The sequence below is a fragment of the Syngnathus scovelli genome, chromosome 22, assembly GCF_024217435.2.
Source record: "Syngnathus scovelli strain Florida chromosome 22, RoL_Ssco_1.2, whole genome shotgun sequence".
NCBI lineage: Eukaryota > Metazoa > Chordata > Actinopteri > Syngnathiformes > Syngnathidae > Syngnathus > Syngnathus scovelli.
In genome coordinates this window covers 3,565,751-3,586,050 of record NC_090868.1, presented here as the reverse complement: position 1 = coordinate 3,586,050, position 20,300 = coordinate 3,565,751, and the positions used below count along the sequence as shown (strand labels likewise).

Below are 20,300 nucleotides of genomic sequence, written 5' to 3'. Positions count from 1 at the left end.
GTGTCCATCGAGTCCACCGCACACAAACAAAAACCCACGAAAAAAATAATCCAAATTGTCTTCGCAGAAGGATGAATCCGTCTCATTAGCTGCGAGCGATGTGACAATGAGGCCGATGCCTTATTACTGACTTCGCTCTAATCACGACGCGCTGGTAATTATGAGCTTTCAACCCAGGACACCGTGACAAGACAAATGGGTGTATGTTTCCATGGCGCCGGCCATCAAAGAGGAAAGCCATTGGGGTAATGCCAGAGTGTCCGTCCATCTTTCCCAGCAGAAAGATTGCTGATACTTAAAGGAGTGGAGACATCGATAATAAACTGTTTGAAATGCTGGAGGGGAAGCAGCTTGATGGATTCGAAGAATACGGTGCGTCAAAAATCAAATGTGTTTGCGATGAGCCACGTCCTTCCTTACCTGGGGGATAATTCTAGATTATTTGGCATATGTCTGGTTTAAATATAGTCACTGATTATACGGTATGACTCGAGGTGGCTTTTTTTTTCTTCTAGGTAATCACGTACTAATTGAAAATGATACTTGGGTAATAGCGAGATTTATTTATAGTTTGTGTGAACGTTTATCGAAAAAAAATTGTATACAACCCCGAGTTAGCGACGATGATGTAACATTCCGAATTATCGTTGCCTTTAGTGCACCGAGCTGCTGCGAGGCATCTTTGCGGTGTGTTTAAGTGCATGTATAAGTGTTTGTCTACATCAAACGCCGATGCTTTCACTTCACCCGCCGACGTTTTGACCCCGCAGCGATTCCTTTCCCCCCCATTCAAAAGCTTTCTGCCACCTGCTTTGAGATGCTGTGTGGGTATAAATAATGCACGGTGGCGGTTGCGCACGGCGGTTTTGTCTATTGGGATGTTAAGGATCGGCACTTTGGTGACCATTTGGAAATGTGAATAGTACATACTGTGAGATTGTCCCACAAGAGTCAAAGTGACTCCATTTTAGCTTAAAAAGAGGGGGGGGGGTCACAGCCATCATACTTTAAATTGTCGGTAAGTTTGATACTGAACAAAATCACCACTACAAATACAAAATACATTTTTAAAAATGTATGACGTCTGACAGATTAAACTTGTGTATAGTAGAAAAAAAAAGAAAAGAAAATTTATGTTATGGTAAAAGGGTGACAAAATCAACGAGTTCAAGCAGTTAACTGTCGAATAAACCAAAAAAAACATTAAATTAAGGCCCACCGAGGATTTAATAGGTGGTGCAATACCGCCCTCATGTGGAGATTGAAGGTATTGCAGAGTCATTTGCTGGCTTTTTTTTTTTTAATTGCACTGGCTTTTATTTTTCTGTCGCAAATAGTGTTTAGCTGTGTGTGATTTTGTGTTGATTTTCCCGAAAGTGATGTTGACACACACGTGCGTCATTTATCACGCCTTGACCCAGATTTCAGTGACTCAGGTTAGGGAGTTCAAATTTGGGAAGTAAGACGCCCTTGAATGTAACACGGTAAAAGATGCTATTTTGTTGACTTATCTTTGGATTCCACTTAGTGCGGAGTGGGAGTACGTTTGCCCGCCTGCACAGCGGCAGGGTGAAAGGGTCAAAGCCGAAAATACCGTGTCGACAGGGAAGTGGAGGTGGCCGAGTTGCACGAGGGAAGAATTCGGATCCTCACACATCTTGTTAGGAAGCGTGTCATCTGAAAAGCTCAGGAAACAATAACATTCTTGCTCAGGGGGGAACTGGTCGTGCCCCCGACCCTCCTCTCAGACAAAAGCTAGAAGGAAAAAATGTTTTTTGATAAGACACGGACGCTAGGAAACCTTTTCCAGAGGCCCTCTTCAATTGTTAGATGGAAAAGTACAGGGACTTGGCTGAAGACCAAAACGCCCGCTTGCATGTCGGTCGGCCTCCAGAGCGCCAATGCAATTTGGGCAAACAACCGGCGCATGACGCCGTCGGACAAATCCCCCGTTTGTCCGCTCGACAAGGGACACTTTCATATTGAGGCGCGGCGGCGTGCTGGGAAAACCTGCAGACTGATCGCAGGCAATTCCAGCGAAAACAGCTCGAGACAAAAAAGAGATGAACCGAGCTGTCCTTCGAGTCGCTGAAGCAGAAGAACACCAGACAACAAACTCTAACGGCTCACATGACAAGTGAGCCACATGCAGAGAAAAATAGCCGAAGGCTATTTTGGCGTTTGAAATTGGTCGACTTGTTTGGCTAATATTTCAAACCTGGGGCGCTGTGACCTTATGACTTTATTTATAAGTCATTATCCAGGAATATGTCATTTTAAAATATAAATGAGATTCAGAACCAAACACAGTGTTCCTCAAAGAAGAAATAAAGCAAACAATAACAAAGCTGGCAACAATGAGGATTTTTTTTTTGGAGGGGGGGGACCTCAAGCTGTGGTCATAACTGACAAACAACTTTCGCCCATCTGCACATGTCCGGCAAAATTAGGGGACACGTGCGCACCGCGGTGGTGGTCCTTCTAAACCGGATGACCGTTGGGTGCCTGTTTGGGTCGGCCGAGGTACCCCCATTAACGCGGAGGGGAATCAAAACGTTCCGAAAAAACACATTGCGTAACGGGTTATGTAAGGGGCTTCAGAAAATTAATAGTTGAAGCGGAGAAGTGGAAGAATTGGCAAATGATGTCGAGGCCTAGCATGAGGGGCACCCCCGGATGCTTTCGGGGAGGGGTTATCACTGAGCCCCCGAAAGAACTGCTAATGAATCCAAAGCTGCTAATGAAGCAGAAGATAGATATTAGCAAAACACGAAAAAACAACAATAGCGAGAGACGTCCCGCCAAATGTGGTGCTACCTCGAGAATACTTTCCTAATCCGCCGCTAACGTTATACTTCACAGGAGGTTGCATCCATCTTGTCTTAACTGTCCGGTTGTTCATCAGCCTGTGCCTCAAAGCATTTTTTTTTTTGTTTAATAGGCTACGCCATTGCGAACCATCAATCTGACTTGTTTACTGCTAGCGAATAATGCTAGGCAGTAATGGAAGACGATCCATTCATGGAATCCAAGCCACAGGGGAATTCAGCTTGACAGGAGAGGAAATGGATGTCTATGGTTTAAGATTTTTTTACATTTAAAAAGGTTTAACATGCCACACTCTTAAGTGTATCTCAAATCATCTTTCCCTATTGAAATGAATGGAAATGCCATTAATCTGTTCCAGCCTTCTCTTAAAACATCAACAATTTTTTTTCGAATGCATTTTGAGAAGACAAAATTGACACTATTGTCCTTTAAATTACATTAAATAGAATTAAACTTTTTCTGCATCATTCATTGTTTGGAGACGATTGAAAAAGCCAAAATCTTCCATTTCCAAACCAAAACAGCATCATTAACTCACGTCTACCGACACAATCGGAAGGTAAACAAAAATCTCACACGTTTCAGAGATAATACATTGACCCAACACAGAATTCTTCCTGTTTCCAAGATAAGAAGCAATGACGCCAATCTCGCTTGTTCTCATGTTAATGGCCGACAACATTCCTGCGCACGGAATATCCCCGATAACTCACTCACTCAGCAAGATCACGTTGGAATCTTTAAATTGAGTTCCATATAGAATAAAAGTGAATTCTTATTTAATTTTATGGCAACTAAATATTTTTCTCACAGGAATTGCCATTTAAGGATTTGAAGGCTATTTTTAGGAGATTGAAGACTTTATGTGCAAAAAAAAATTAAAAATATACCCATCTGGATAAACAGTGATTTGCCAGAGGTGAGAAGTCTGTTGGAGTCTGTGATCTTTCCATTTTAAGCGAGTCAAACAGAGAAGAAAAACACCAATTGCTTGTACGAGTGGGCCCTCCTGTGTTGTCAAGTCAATGCGAAAACAGCAGCAGATGTGGTTCTTAGAAAAAAAAAAAAAAAAAGCACGAGGTGATTAAGGCACAATAAGCTGTTTTTAAAATGCTCAAGACCGGTAATTGTTTAATTGGAGTAATTTGTACGTTCAAGAGATCATCGCCTCGTATGAGGGATCGCTGTCCAAGTTATATAAGTCAGACTTTTGTTTGACCGGCTTACTCAACGTGGTGTAAAAAAATCAAAGAAATGTTCTGCTCTCAAGTTTATGCAAACAACCCTCGGTCACTATTACGCACGGTGGGGTCAAGTGTTGTCTGTGTTTGCTCAGAAGATTTTTTTTTTTCATATGCTGTACTATTTTACAAGCTGACGTAATCCAAAAAATAATTTATTTATTTTTTTTTCAAATTATTTAACAACTGCAATAACAGCAAATATATTTTTTTATTATTTATTATTTTTATTATTCCTTTCTGGTGACCTCAAATGATCCGGAGAGCATATCATCCACAGCGGCAGAATATTTAATCGGTGTCAGCTGAAGAAATCGTGCTCTCATGTGAGATGTTTTTCCCGTGGAGTGTTTTTGAGCGTGACATGACATTTATTTCTGATTTAAGACACCAAAGTTGACAGCAGAGATTCCCGAGAATTGCTCGTCCTTGCCTATTTTTAGTTTAAAAGTTCACAGTTGGGTGTTTTGTGAAATTTGAAGCTCAAAAATATTTATCAAGTAGAATTTTCAAATTCTGTGTGTTCAAATGTAACTTATTCCGCAGCATCAAAGCTGAGCAGCAATAAACATTTTTTTTTAGAATTGTTTACTATCTACCAAACAGCTGCTTGTGAATTTCGTGGCCACGCCGCCTCGCACTCTCAAATTTTTCCGTGTAAGTCTGGAAAAGAATCAACCGGGCGCTGGCTTGTCTCTCGAAAAACGTGTTAGTCGTGTTATACGTAAATCAAGTTATGACAATAGACTTTTAAAAATAGGACTATCCCTCGCAATATCCAAAATTCTATTCTCAGTTCTGTTAACTAAAGGCAAACTTAATAAATAGCAACCATTGTGAAGATTATTTCCTTCTGTTCTTAAGTCTTGTAAGTGAATCATCCTTCCTTAGCTTTCCCTTACGGAATGTCCCCCTTCCCTCCAATGTGGCCAGCCGGAATGTAAACAAAGGCGACCCTCTCCTCGGACTATTTTTAATTCCCTTTAAACATTTTGGATTGGATAATCCGAAGCAACAATTAAGATTACTCCAAGATACTTGAGACAAGGGAGGCTTTCCTCGTTGCGGTTTGGGGGAGGGGGGACGGGGGTGTTGTTGGGGTGTCAGATTGAGACCCCCCCCCTCCACCCCTCCACCAGTGAAACATGAGGCTTCACTAGCTGCCGTCATCACATGGCACATGGAAATTTCCACTCAGGCTCCTTGCTTGTTAAATGGGAAGGGTCTCCATCTCTTGTTTCCAATAGTCCTCCTCCTCCTCCTGCATTCGCTGCTACTCACAACTGCCTTCCACTCACACTTGGTAAGCCCTCTTATCGTCTTACTTTTTTTTAATTTTCCGATTGTTGTAATGATCTCGAATGGCTCACTTGTGCTTTTTTTGGAACGACGTGATGAATGCAACAGTAGCGTTTCCTGCAGGGTGGCGCCGCGCGTAAACAAAGCAAAAATAATTCTCATTTATGGAATTAAAACAAACGCCGGTTAAGCTATTTGCGTTCAAGCGGTTGAGTTGGTTTTATTATTCCTCACCTTCCGCGCTTCCTTTTTTTTTTTTTTTCTCCACCCCCCCCCCGACGCGTTGTAGAACAAAACAAAAAGGTTCTGCCTGCCCGTCTGCGTGGGGGCACATGGCGTGGAGCTAAACACGCTTCTGTCCAGAGTAGATTGAGAAATGTGGATGGCAGGTTTTTTATGTAACGGGAGAGCTAATAATGTTTTGACTGCAATCATGAGGTCCGATGTTGGTGCTATTAGCGCGACTCGAGACAGTAAAACCCCCCCCCTTTTTTTTTAAGCAGCCTAATTTAACTCTGATTATTTTACTCAAGGTACATTTTCCGTGCACATACTGTATTTATGTAGACAGTGAAGTTTTGCTTCTACAAATAAATTTAATGCTACAAATAACTCTGAATGAATGGCCGAAATTGATTATATTATTATTTATTATATTATATATATTTATAATTATTATTTAATGTGTTCGTAAAATCGACACATGGGTAAAAATGCTTATATTCAAAATTATATATAGAATTATTATATATTATACAAATAAATTTAATGCTACAAATAACTCTGAATGAATGGCCAAAATTTATTATATTATTATATTATATATATTTATAATTATTATTTAATGTGTTCCTAAAATCGACACATGGGTAAAAAAGCTTATATTCAAAATTATATATAGAATTATTATTATATATTATATATATTTATAATTATTATTTAATGTGTTCATAAAATGAACAAATGGGTAAAAATGCTTATATTCAAAATTATACTTGAAGAACAGCTTTGATTTTCGCAATTCAAGTTTTTTTAAAGTGTCAAAAATGTCTTTCGATACATTTTCCAAGTTGCCGTATACTTTTGGCCTACATTTTTTCGAGCGTTCCATTGTGTTGCTTATCTGCAGCGTGTTTACACTGGTTTTAAGCCAGCCGGTATGAGGCAACCCTGACCACACAAAGACGAGATCCACTTTGGAAAATGTAAGGAACATCTTGAGCATATTTGAGTGGCGTGTTCAGCCTATCCTTGCCACTCTGCTTGCTATTAATACATGGTGACCATGCAAATATTTGCCCCTGGCCTACTTTACCACATTTTTTCTAGTCAGCATTGACCTAAAAGACACTTTTGTCTCTATGAAACATCATGACATATTTATTTCAGTACTGGTCAAGGATATTAGGTAATAAAACGCCACGGAATCCGATAAAAAATTTTGCAGTAATGAATTATTATATGAGCGAATAACGAAACGATCTCCGTCAGATTAATTGCTTGGGCTCAAGTTATTGCCGAGTGTTGCGGTTACACGTCAGCAATGAATTTAGTAGCGCGGCGCCGAGCCGATTCATCCGGGGACGAATGCGCAACTTGTCAAGACGCGCCTCGAACTCGTACATCTCCGTTTCCAGGCCCCCCCCGGAAGTGTTCATCGAAGGTGGGCCACCCTATCTCTTCTGGTTTTAGTGACAAGCAGCCTTGGAGGTTGGCTGGAAGGGAAGGTGGGGGTTCAAATTTGTTTTCCTCTTTTCCACATGGTGGTCAGAGGTCACAGGTCAACCACAAGGGCTCAGTGTGTCGTTTGAGATCTTGTAAACACGGCGAGATGTTTGCCCACACAGCTGCTCGGAACCCGCAATTAATGTGACGCCAGAGCTAGCTTCTTCGTAAACACAAATAGCAAGCGGTGCCGTTGGCCATTAGCGCGACATGCTAACTAGCCGAGTGTCAACAATGACAAATAAAAATCTTTATTTGTCTTCAACAGAATAACATGGACTATTTGTCAATTTCATACTTTAAATAAAAGGTTGAAGAGCATTTTTTTAAGGCAATGTCCTTAATAGAAGTTACAGCACTCTACTTTTGCATTTTTAGTACAAGGCGCCCCAGCACAATGAATCGAAAAAGCATTTTAAGTCATTCTTCAACTCTCTAGGCGAGCCAAGAAAAACCGGGCTGGACGGTTGCCTAAGCTTCGCGCAGCAAAGCGAAAAAGCCTGCCGCCATAAATAATACACAAAATGACTTATGCGCAAGCTTGACCATAAGTTACGTAACAGGTGACAAAGGAGAACTGTCAGTTGCCAAATGACATTAAGCTAGCAAACACTGAGCCATTGTAAGGAGGAACATAGACTCGACTAGGGTTTAGTTACAAAGATAAATAAGTAAAGCAAGAAAATGACTACTCTGAAAATTCTAAGATTGTACTACCCTGTTTTTTTTGGCAGAGTACTTTGCAGGGTGATGTTAAATAAATAATCCAGACACCGTCAGGATCTCCCGCACTGAACCCGCTAACCCTTCGGACGAAGGCAAAGAAGCCGTTAAAGCACGTCACGTTAAAGTTTGCGGATCAATGCAAAGCGATAAGAGGAAGAAGTCACAAACAAGGTTAGGGTACATGAGGTGCTGGTACAAAAGGTCAAGTTTAGGTTGGCTGTTGTTGTCGTGGTGTGACGCCATCGGGAGATTTTGACGTCCGAAATGAAGTAGGAGTTGTCACGGCGATGATAGATTCCTCCCACGTGGAGAGACGGTTAGGAGGTGATGGGCGTCACACAAGGTTTTGTTTTTGAGGACGTGGCACATGGAAATTCGGGAGCTGTCTGATTCGAGCAGATGTGTTGAAACAAAAAATCCTAAAGTCTTTGCTCACTTATTTCATAAGCTGTTATGTCATACGGACCTAGCGGCGGCTTAGCAAGCACGTTCGCGGAACACAGGAGCCAGAAATATACGTCGTGTCAGACCTGTGAAATTCTTCGAGGCTCCGCGGGCACTGTCAAGTCTTCGATAGAGCTCTCAAGGATTTTAACAACCTACTGAAGAATGATTCCCAAGATCGAGTGATTTTATTTTGAAATTCTGTTCCATTAGATCCATGAACAAGAAAGGTAAAGAGGCTGAAAGATTGTTTGGACTAAACTGACTTGGATTAGACATTCACCTTGTGAAAATGGCTAATAGGTCATCAGGGACAGTTGGTTAAGGGTCTACAAAAAAAAAAAAAAAATGAGGAAGTGCACCGTTGAAAGACTATTTACACAGAACCTATCAATGGTGGTAAATTCCATGGTGGTGTGTGAATATATATATCGCAATATGGTGTTTCATAACAGGGGTGTGTCAACATAGGTGATGTCCTTGTTGCTAGGTAACTGATCTTCGAGTCGAAGGGTGTTCTTTTTGTTACATCACAGCATTTTCAATTTCCGTCATTCATGCCTTGCCGAACGCCGGCGTTGTCCGCCGGTATACTTTACGGCGCCTTGTCCGTCCCTCGCCCCTCCCCTCCAGCTTTCCTCTAGTGTCACAGCTTTCTGGTAACAGGTGATTGGCTGAAGTTTGTTGAAGTTATCTCAGGAATGTCGGTGGAGTGAGTTTTGGTGTAAATTACCGCCGTGTGTAACTTTTTGGGGTACTAGACCCCGACGGGGTTAATGCAGACTCCAGGGTCTTTTTCAAATTAGCTAGATCAGATCTCTTTAACCGGTAAGGCGGCAACTGAGGATTCTCGGGAGTTCACTGTATGTTTGGACATTACGACGAGATAACGCCTCATCCCTGACATGTACGCGACCTTGGGCGCAGCGACATTCGCTGCGCCCGCTCTGATTGGCGGAGCGGCGGCACAACCTACTTGTGTGGCTCGTGCCTGGCGATGCAGCTGGCAAAGGAAGATCATGTGACTTGTCACGTGATCACTTCATGCCAGGCAGGAGAGACCTCACTAATGTGTGATACTGTCCGACTCTTATAATAAATCATAATGATGTTATATTTCTTTTCTGAAGTTTGTGAGAGTGTGTGTTTAGAGGCCAGGCAGGGGTGGAGGGGGTCGATTCTCATGAGCGTGCTCAAAAGGAGAGCCCTGTCCTGATTGGGTGACCGAAGTCCTCCCTCCCCCCTTTTAAAAGCGTCCCTTCTCACCTGAGTTAGAAAATAGCCGCAGCTCCTCGACCCTTCACTTGTCTGTCACCGTCCGACTACTAAAACGTATTTTTGGGTTCGAGAGGTTTTTTTTGAAAGGAATCTTCTGCATGAGTGAGTATGTTTTGGAATATGTTAGAGCTTTTTTTTTTTTTAATGGAGATTATTTGTTGATGCATGATCTGGCTGCAGAGTAGTGGCGAAACAAAAACACAGCTGCTTTGCACTTTCCCGGCAGGAAATAATTTTGCACTCAAATAGTTTGTCGGCTGATGCAAGACATTGGAGAAGGTCAGATGAAGTACTTCTCAAAATGAAACTGAAATATTTTACATTACTTCATTTCTCTGGCGGTCAGTCGCTAATGTTAAGTGAATATGAATCGCTTTTAAATTTGAGAAGTTTTGTTGCGATCCAGACCTCAGTTCTCAGACTATTTATTAATGCTTGCGAGTTATATAAAACCTGTCTCCGCAAATTAGGTCAGTGTGTGACCCTGGTGACATTTCAAATAAATTACAGCGGGTGAAAATTTGAGTGGAAACTTTCCAGGATACGAGGATTGTTAGATTTTATGTTTCTTGGGACACGTTTGTGGTTTTCCCAATGAATCTTCCGCTAGTTGCACATGTGTATTCCAGATGTGGCCCAGCGACGTACGTTAAAACGTTATGTGTCAATTAGTCTGACACGTCTAGGCATGAATAAATATCAAATTGTGGAGGAGGGAGGGGAGGGGAGTGGGGGGTCTTTAGGTCCAAGAGAAGCTAACCCAGTCAGACAGGTTAACCCTCTTGGTGTTGAAAAGTCAACAAGCAGGCGTTAAAAAGCAAGGTAGAGGTGACTAGGCGGATTTCTGGTAACACGTGTAATCGCCATCGGCTTAAACGGCGAAGCGAAAGTGTGTTAAATCGAATCAGCGTTGAGGGTCAGGTGGTTTGATTTTCACATCCCGTGACGTCAGTTCATCTGTTGACTGTAAACATGCGATGTGTATTGCGAAGCAAAGACGTTTCTGCTCAGCGGTTTAAGACAGTCGGGGAACTTGGAGCCGGGCTCGGGTGACATCATCTACCGTAGCGTCGGATTTGGTGCCGATCCAATTTAACCTTGCTCTACAGAGGTTCATTCTCGCTCTGGTCTGAGAGCTCTTTGTGAGTCCTCTTGACGCAGCAATTTGTGTTACACTGAATCGCTACATTACGTTACATAATAATGATGTTAACGTGGAAAATGTGAAGCTTGTCTCCTCCCCTGTGGGCCGACGTGGACAAGGGGGCCCCTTGATGGCAGAAGAACATCTTGCATCCCTGACCTAGTTTTGGGATTTGTTGGTAAAACATCTATTTTTGTTTTTAGAATCACCTTTTGGAGATAAAGCACTCAAGCAAGGGTTAAAGGAGCACCTTGTGATCGTTAAAACTGTCAAGTAAGCATTGGAAATCCTCGTCCCTGCCTTGAACCACTATGCCGGGAATTGTGGATCGCATGGAGCTGAGGAAAGTCGCCACGGAGGCCGACGACGACAGCACGGACAGTTTGGACCGTTTCACAGAGACCATCGATTCGGAAAAGGCCACCATCAACAGGTGAGTGCCGTGTGTGGATCACGCAAAAACCTACGAGCAATTTTTTAAAAACCACTTTGTGCCTTTGCAGTCAGTTCCTGGACGATATGGACGATGGCGAGAGCCAAAAGTTCCTGACGAATGGAATGATGAAAAAGAAGAAATATGAAGAGTACCATGAAGAATATGTAAGGGGGCGAACAATTGATCAGTATCAGATACGATCATCAAACTATTTGACTTCAATTGATAAATCGTTTTTTAAATCCGAGCAGCATCCAGGCCATACGTCCTTCGGAATGTCCGTCTTTAACTTAAGCAACGCCATCATGGGCAGCGGGATCCTGGGCTTGTCGTACGCCATGGCCAACACTGGCATCGTATTGTTTACGTGAGTATCGACGTAACTTATCAATGACGATCCGAATGGACACTCGGGTATCTATGATGGACTACATATTGCATCATCATTTTTCCTCCTAGACTCCTACTCATCGCTGTTGCCATCCTCTCCTTGTATTCTGTCCATTTGCTTCTAATGACGTCGAAAGAAGGAGGTTAGTGTTTTGGTGACCCTCCAAAAAAAGGATCGCATATTCAGTGGCTAATTATCAACAAATGATTTTTCGCAGGATCCCTCATCTATGAAAAACTGGGAGAAAGGGCGTTTGGTTGGCCGGGAAAAATAGCGGCGTTTGGATCGATTATAATGCAAAACATTGGCGGTAAGAAAATACGATTCAAGAAATCAACGCTAGCAAATGTTTGTCTGAATTTTAACGTACGTCTTTTTGCAGCCATGTCTAGCTACCTCTTTATTGTGAAATACGAGCTGCCGGAAGTTATTCGGGCGTTCTTGGGTTTGGAAGAAAGTACCGGGTGAGTGAACGTTCTGATTTTGCGATCACGATCGGAATATCGTCCGATTCTAACCGATTTTTTTGGGGGGTGATTGTATTTGCAGTGAATGGTACCTGAACGGAAACTACCTGGTGATATTTGTGTCCATTGGAATTATTTTCCCTTTGTCGCTGCTTAAAAATCTGGGTGAGTATACCTAATAATCTGGATGTCAATCCTTTACAAGATGTTAGTTGTCGCCGTGCGGTTGTAAACGATACGTACGGCATCCACGCAGCTGTCTGTAATCAAAAGTAACCCAACGCCGTTTCGTAAGTCTGCTCTGGCAAATGCAACTTTGAGCAAGTCAGCTCCATCGCTCACATTTTATGAGCCGGGCTCAGTGTTCATTCAGATAGCTTAGCTTCCACAAAACCTGAATCAAATTAGAGCTCGATATGTATCTCTTGGCATGATTGATAAAAAGAATCCATTTACAAACTGCCCCGCACATCTTTTATTCATCTATTTTTGGTTATTTGACCTACATCTGTGACCCATATCCTGGAATAGACATTCAAATAGATTTCCAGCTGTTTATAGGAAAAGCAGAGGAAAAAATAGCCGCGATATCGAAGCTGTCTACAAATATTTTATTTTCATCGCAGGTTATCTGGGCTACACGAGTGGTTTTTCGCTTTCCTGCATGGTGTTCTTCCTGGGAGTCGTAAGTTTAGTTTTAGAAAATAAAAAATCAAGGATTTTTATCTTTCGCATAAAAGGTGACCTTACGATTGTGCCTAGGTGATCTACAAGAAAACCCAGCTCCCATGCCCGCTTCCCTTCCTGGACCACGTCTCAGCCAACTTAAGCACGAACGCCTCGCACATCCCGGGCGTGTATGCGTTACACAATCGTTCCACGCAAATGGACTTCTCCCGGGCGGACGTATCCCCGGCCGTCACCGATACCCACATGGCTTCCACCGGTGTCCACTATGAGCCGCAGCACGACGACGAAGACATGTGCACGCCCAAATACTTCATCTTCAACTCACAGGTAGGTGTGCTATTTGAATAAGATTTTTTTTTTTTATGAAGGTGAAAAGGTGAAGGTAGAATGTTTGCTTAAGGTGGGCTTGCAGGGTGTGTTGTGTGTTTTGTAGAATTTGTGGCCTTTGTGTACCATTGAGAACCTACACTAACATCTCGAGTAGACAAATAACCGACCATACATCTACAATTTTATCTCCAGACGGCCTACACCGTGCCCATCCTGGCCTTTGCCTTTGTGTGCCACCCCGAGGTGCTGCCCATCTACAGTGAGCTGAAAGAGTAAGTGTCCACATTTCCTTCCCAAAACCGGTTGGAGAACTAATTTATCGTTTCTTTAGTCGAAGCAGGAAGAAGATGCAGACCGTCTCCAACCTGTCCATCCTTGCTATGCTCATCATGTACATGATGTCAGCACTATTCGGCTACCTCACTTTTTATGGTAAGACGACCCGACAACTGATCAGTACGTTAGCATTCTTAGCATTGTCCAAATTCAAACGCCGAAATAATATCAGCGACTCGAGGATTCCATGTCATGTCTGAACAGATTTATATTCTGTTACGTGTTTCACAAGTGACTGTTTCGAAACACAGACAACGTGGAGGCGGAGCTTCTTCACACCTTCACCAAGGTTTACAAGTTTGACACCCTGCTACTGCTGGTGCGTTTGGCTGTCCTCACAGCCGTCACGCTGACCGTCCCCATTGTCCTCTTCCCTGTAAGTACCACAGAGCAACTGTTTTGCTTGACTCAGAAATAGAAAAAAAAACTATAAATACCACTGAGACATTTTTGTGTCATAATTGGGACGACATTGATGTTCTTCTTTCTTGTGATGAAATCCCTCAACAAACAGACAGGGGGCACAATTGCCTACCAAGACTTTTGCTATCAGCACTTGATTCCATGTTGAGTAACGAATAATCCTCTGATGGTGACCCCCGGATACATTCATTCATAGTTCCTTCCCAAACATGGTCAGGGGCTAAATTTAGCTTGGTTTTCATCTGACCCCCAAGGATAAATTTGGCTGCGGACCAAGAGGAAGTGTCACGACCTTCTTTTAGCCTTGGTCACATAGCAACTTCTGGAGTGTAGAAGGTGTACGCAGCCACTAGGTGGCAGCAGCAGCCTTGTTGTCATTGAGTCATCAACGGCCATTGTTGTGAAAACACATCGTTGTTTTACATGGGGACTGAGTGAGTCATAAATCAGGCTGTTTACATTTTCGTCTTGTGACTAAGCACCCTTGGATAGGCATTAACATGCGGACACACTTTCCTTGCATGACATTGTGGATTCAAATGGAGATGATGTGTCGGAGGGTGGGGGGAGCAAGAAGATTGCCCCCCACCCTTCCTTTCTTTTCGCAATGGAAGTTTACTGGATCAGAGTGGACAGTGGAAAAAACCTCACCTTGACCACAGCGCTAAGGGCGAGTCGGGGCTGCTAGGGAAGAATGCGTCAAACATTTTTGTTGCCTTACTTATAAATATTGGAAACCCGGAACTAAGATCTCAGAATACTTCAGATTATTACGATCTTATCTTATGTTCCCGCTGTCTTGAGATAACTGTTACAAAGTAGCAAGAATAGATAAAGGAACAGATACAGTCGGCCATCTTGTGGAAGATATTTGTTTTGCCCGTGCCTAATATTGACGAGCGGGACCAAATTGCCGTGTACCGTGTCAACCTTGGATTCAGGTGAGACATCAGATGGAAAGCAGCACATTGTCTCCGTGCCAAGTTTCCACCTGACATTTGAGAATCTCTCCTTGAATCCCTGCCGACCTTTACTTTGCTTGCCGACCTTCAACGAGAGATTAACATTAGCTTTGTCTGCGACCGACTGTCCTCGGCCCCCGCGGTCAAGTCGTATATACGCGAGAGGGCAAATAACGCCAGCGCGTGCGTGTTTAGTCGGCACAATGAGCGTGTGTACGTTGGTGTGCGTTCACGTGACGGTAGATACAAAAAAACGGAGGCCGGATCACGGAGGGCTTTGGCGGGATTCAGTGCATTATGAAGGGGCTTTACATGGAGGCAGACATGTCCCAGTTCTCAGGGTCTGTGAAGAATTAAAAATCACTTTTATGTGCTAAATATCAATTTATCAACTCGGTTTCAGGGCCGAATAAATTCGTTTCTCGAAACGCAACTTGCAAGACGCATTCGGGTTTGCATCAGATTTTAAAGAGGCGGAATTTACTGACGAGACGTTAGAGTCTAATTACGGTAACTAATGGGTTCCTAAGAAAATTTCTGGTGATTGTTTTGAGCCAAATAAATAATTGCGATCTTTGAAAAAAAAAAATTAGCGCCCACCCCGAGAGCATTACACTTTGCTTGAGGTTTTGTTTGACTGCAAAAGATGAAGTGAAAATGTATCAGTCGGGTTGTCGTGCTTGACTTGTTACGTTTTATATATATTTTTTTTTTTAAAAAAGGGGACTTTCTGGGCAATGTTTCAAAGGAAATGAAAACTGTGCATGGTTAGAGATGCTTCCGAGAGGTTTGAATAATCCGTGAAATCTAGTTACGCTCGGTTTTACCGGTTTGTCTACATTCTTACCGTTTGTATGTGTACGTTTGGAAGAAAATGGGGGGAAGGGCGTCTGACAAGTAAATAGCAAAAGTCAAAAGTGTACAAATATCACACGGTGTACTCCAAAGGCTTCGCGCCAGGTAACAGTTGGGTGGCGAATAGTTTGGAGCCTCGGAGAGAAATGCCCCGTCCCGGTTCGACTTTTCCGAGCCTGGTTATGCAACAGCTGGTGGGAGTTTTTTTTTTTTAAGGGGGATAAAATATTTGTTAGTATCTCCGATAACTCTTCACCGCTTGACATTTTTTTGGTAGCAATCCCAGGAAAGCCTATCAAAATGAAGGTCACTTGGACTGGAGAAATGATGACTTTTTTTTTTTTATGCTCGCTGGAAGAGTCAAAAGGAAGCGGAGGCAGTTGTAAAAATAAACAATTAACAGTCATCTACGGGTGACACGCCTCCACGGGCACCCGCCTTCCTCTCAGCGCTTGGCTGATGCAACCTCACAGTTGCCTTGCACGGCGCCGGCTAATCCCTTTTGCTTTTTTTTTTTAAATGGGCGCCCCCAAGCCTTGGTTCTCTTTGCTAGCTTGCTGGGCGCTACAGGCTACACCTGATACAGACGACCTTTCACCCACTAGAGGCTGGATCGAGCGGTACCGGGCCTCTTAGAGAGGATCTGTGTGCTCGCTGTTTCCTTTAATTTTTTTTTTTCTCTTATTTGCACATAACATTTGACACACTTCGCTCAATGCCAAGTGTGGGAATGAGGCTTGGGAGTGACTCAAGACAACCGAGGCTTGATTCCTTTTCTCTTTCTTATCCTGCCAAATCCCGATAAATAGAAAGTCAAAACAACAGGTGGGTTTTTTTCCCACAAAAAATCTAGAGCAAGCCATTTTTACAGTATACTCAATACAATGCGAAGGATGAAATATTTTTTTTAAATGTTATGCATGCTCTTTGTTTACACTGCATGCTTGGATTATTTCACACGCAAACGCCCTTATGAGAAAAGTGTGTGTGTGTGCGAGTGTGTTAACGGGTGTACGTCACCACGACAACGCTGAGCGACGTGCTTGTTAAATTATATACCCAGGAACTTTAATGATGCCTTTGGTTTGTGTGCATGTCTGCGGCGCTACGCTATAATTTAAGATTTTGTGAAGGAAGTGAAAAAAGATTAACTACTTCATTATACTGAAATTGAAGTTTCGGGTACCTGTAATTCACTTAGATATTTAATTTTCTGATGACTTTCTATTTTTACACCCTCGCATCGTTGAAATTTATAGTTTGTCGGAATAACAATTGCGACCCTATATTCAACTTCCCATTATTTTATTTTTCTTCCGATTAATTCATTAAGCAAAATTGCATCCTGTTTTTTTTTTTTTCTGTCCAGATCCGTTCCTCCATCAACACTTTGCTCTTCAGCGGCCGAACTTTCAGCTGGCCTCGCCACATGCTAATCGCCGCCGGCATCTTGTTCTTCAACAACATGCTGGTCATCTTCGTCCCGACCATCCGAGACATCTTCGGCTTCATTGGTAAGTGGACCGTAAAAAAAGATAAGAGGAGGAGGAAAAGCACTCATGGGATTCCCACATGTGAGGTCTGATTAGTGGCTTCGGGTCAGAGGTTGTTTTAGTGAAGAAAAAGTCTAGAAGCTTAAAGCCGGTCGCGTGAGAAAATCTTCTTGGTCCTTAAGCACCACCACATTAAACATATAGCTAATCTTTTCAGGTCACTCTAAGTTCATACAGGTCGTGCTACTTTTCTGAACTGCTTTTATTTGATGTTCAGGTTCCTCGGCAGCGACCATGCTCATCTTTATCCTCCCTGCGGCCTTTTACCTCCGCCTGGTGAAGACAGTACCGCTTCGCTCCCCGCAGAAAATCGGGGTGAGTCCACAATATGCACCGTCAGCGCTTTCTCAACATATCCTCTTTCCGATAGATACCCAAAATGTGACTCGTCAGAAATTTCACCAGAAATCCCGCGGTGCGTCCTCGCTCCTCTAAAAGCATTGAGTATTTTTTGTTCTGGTCTCGCTCCCCAGGCCGCCGTCTTCTTGGTTGTGGGAATCGTCTTCATGATTGGCAGCCTGACACTCATAGTTCTCGACTGGATCCACAATCCACCCGGTTCCAGCGGGGGGCACTAAGCGAACCACCTCTCTGACCTCCCTGGAGCTCAGTCCCTCCACAAACATATATTTACCACAATAGCCGGAGATGTTCTTCAGGCTTTTCAGATTGAGTTTTTGCTGTATTTTTGTTGTTTTTAAAAAAAAAAAAATTCCGGAAGACGCCGAAAATCATCATCGCGGCAGTTATGAAGAAGCTGAACGAACACATATTTGTCACCTTCCAAACGGCCGCCTGGGCCAGCCCGCTTCCGCGCACTTGAGCTCCGAGTCCACGGCCCTCTCGGAAAAAAACCCGGAGCACTTCTTCGCATCGCTTCGGACTAACACACTCGCAACCGCTCGGTGTCTTTTTGCTGCTCTCTTCAATGTGAACAATCACGAAATAGAGACTTGCCAAAGTCTGTACGCACGTAGGAAACCATAACGCTAGTCAAACGGTTTTAGCTTTTGCACGATCGAGCTGCATCAACGTCAAGCATCGGAGACGTTTCCAGTATTAACGGCTAAAAGGTGATTTGAACAGTATATGTATATAATTGTCTACTGAATGTTGTACATAATACAGAGAATCTGTTTCGGGCACTTGATGGTCAATGAAAACAAAGCATGCTATTTTTTTATAAGCAATTGAAATGTTTTGTCGAGATATAGTACACAAAAAAATCATTACTGTCACTTACGTGATGAGTATTTTCAACTCGTGCCATATGAAGTCAGTCAAAATGATCGGGCCTATCCATGAACGCACCGGTGCCTTTATTGAACGAATCAGCATTTTTTTTGAATCCGACCAATCTTTTTCAAGTCGTGCCTTTACGGGAATATAATTGGCTTTTATTTACTGGTGCCTTTACGAAGAACATCAACGATGAAATTGTGCTCTCGGTGTCACATCCAGCCAAAGTGGACAATATTTACAGATCCTTTGGGGATCTTAATACATGAAGCAAAGTGATATTTCAAATGAAATAGTGTTTATGTGCATGTTTCTTTTTTGGGGGATTACACAAGGTCTTTTTGGACAATTGTATATGCTTTGTAAATAATCGTTATTTTATTGTACTCTTGACTCTCATGGTCTGCGAGAGTATCTTCTGCAATCCAATTTGTTTTAGTATATATATATAAATATAAATATGTATAACATGCATTTAGATTTTTTTTCTTGCTGTATGACAGTAGTTTTTTTTTCCTTTTATTGTATATTTGTAGAAATATTGCCTGTTCATGTCGTTATTTTTTTTTTGTTAGAATGTCACATTGGAATGATCGGAATAGGTTTTCACTAAATACTAAACACAGTCTGTAGCTTCTTATCTCTTGCTGGCCAACACTGGGTTCAAGGTTAGGCTACCTGTGAGCAATACCGAGGCGGAAAAAAAAAAAATCCACCAGGCTCCGCCAGGACAATCAATGCTCTGATCTCACTGTGCATCAACTGCTGCCATGGAAACACTTGGGAAGGTATTACTTGAAACCTTGGAAAAGCTTTCCACAACGTCAAAACAGCATCGTGATTGAAGGGTACACTCTCCTAATTATGCCGCCGATTACAGTCCGATTGGGTTTTTTCTCTTGCAGTTACGTCTGCTCCGCCAAAGTATCTCAGGTATTATTAGTTTGCATTTGTCTTTAAATCTTGGAGCCAGTTAGCCGCTCATGGTTGAGTGGTCAAGTATTGGTCAAAATAAAGAACAGAACCGCTCCTTCATTGGTTAAGCCCGACGTTGACGGCAAATTTGTAACCGTACCCATTCGAAGGGCATGTTTTTGTATCGGTGATGCTGTTTCATTATGAGGAATAAAAATGTGGAAAAAAAAAAGCATTTTTGTGTCAATCAGCAAGATTTACATTGGCAGCGTTGCAATTACGTAAACACCGTTTTGCCATCGTTGCCGTATTTCTCACATACGCATTCAATGTTCTCGGGGATTTCGGATATCGGTGTTCTTGTCTAGCTTGCAAGCGGCCATGACTTGTAGCACCAACTTGTAAAGTTTCCAAATAGGAGGTGGAAAAATAAGAGTTAGATCATCTCCCGGTAGATTAATTTATCTCAAGGGATTCTATTTGTGTCACTGTAGACGCAAACTCGTCCGATTCGTCGTCTTTAAGACTCGACGTGACTTGAACGAGATGTCACCGTGACCAGAGAACACGCTGAAACCACTTACCCGAGAGTGCAAGATGACACCGGGCTAAACTAGCAAGGGCAAGCGCGCAGAGCACATGTCAATTATTCGAAGGTCGTTTACGTGTGTGAGAAAGCACAGCCGTCAGTTCCGAATAAATCCGAGATATCAATTTATTCTCTGTATGCTGCGACCTAAAGTCCCTGGAAAACTGTGCAAAAATAGTGATTTGACGCTCACACCAGAATAAAGGCGATAAATAAACTACCACAACAGTCTCTCCATCTGAAATTACAACAACGCGCACACTAGGCCTCTACAAACATCGACATGACCCAGCTAGCAAAAACTGCAGAAGGCCCTCAAGGCAATGCTTCGTCAGATCTTTGATGACTTCTGCAAGGTGCCCCGCCCTCCGCACACCCAGCCCTCCTGAACTTCTCCCCAAAAATCTCCTCACATTTTGCCCACACAG

The 20,300-nt window shown here is 42.8% G+C and overlaps 2 protein-coding genes across 5 annotated transcripts in view; one reads left to right on the top strand and one right to left on the bottom strand.

Annotated features, from left to right (window-relative positions):
* Positions 1–20,300, bottom strand: part of LOC125992245 (zinc finger protein 11) — a 43,917-nt gene that overhangs the window by 16,675 nt on the left and 6,942 nt on the right. The gene's annotated exons all lie outside the window — the stretch shown is intronic.
* slc38a4 (solute carrier family 38 member 4) lies at positions 5,209–19,518 on the top strand. Of its 3 annotated transcripts, none has more exons than XM_049761124.1 (16): positions 5,209–5,373; positions 10,890–11,119; positions 11,190–11,286; positions 11,374–11,489; positions 11,582–11,655; positions 11,731–11,823; positions 11,896–11,977; positions 12,063–12,145; positions 12,607–12,665; positions 12,743–12,997; positions 13,193–13,272; positions 13,332–13,432; positions 13,588–13,712; positions 16,946–17,090; positions 17,347–17,444; positions 17,603–19,518. In XM_049761124.1, exons 2-16 carry the CDS (start codon positions 10,998–11,000, stop codon positions 17,705–17,707), a joined length of 1,635 nt encoding a protein of 544 aa, XP_049617081.1. In that variant the 5' UTR covers positions 5,209–5,373; positions 10,890–10,997; the 3' UTR covers positions 17,708–19,518. The 3 variants fall into 3 exon arrangements, with proteins under 3 accessions (XP_049617081.1, XP_049617082.1, XP_049617083.1); XM_049761125.2 differs by lacking the exon at positions 5,209–5,373 and adding an exon at positions 9,434–9,644; XM_049761126.2 differs by lacking the exon at positions 5,209–5,373 and adding an exon at positions 10,492–10,684.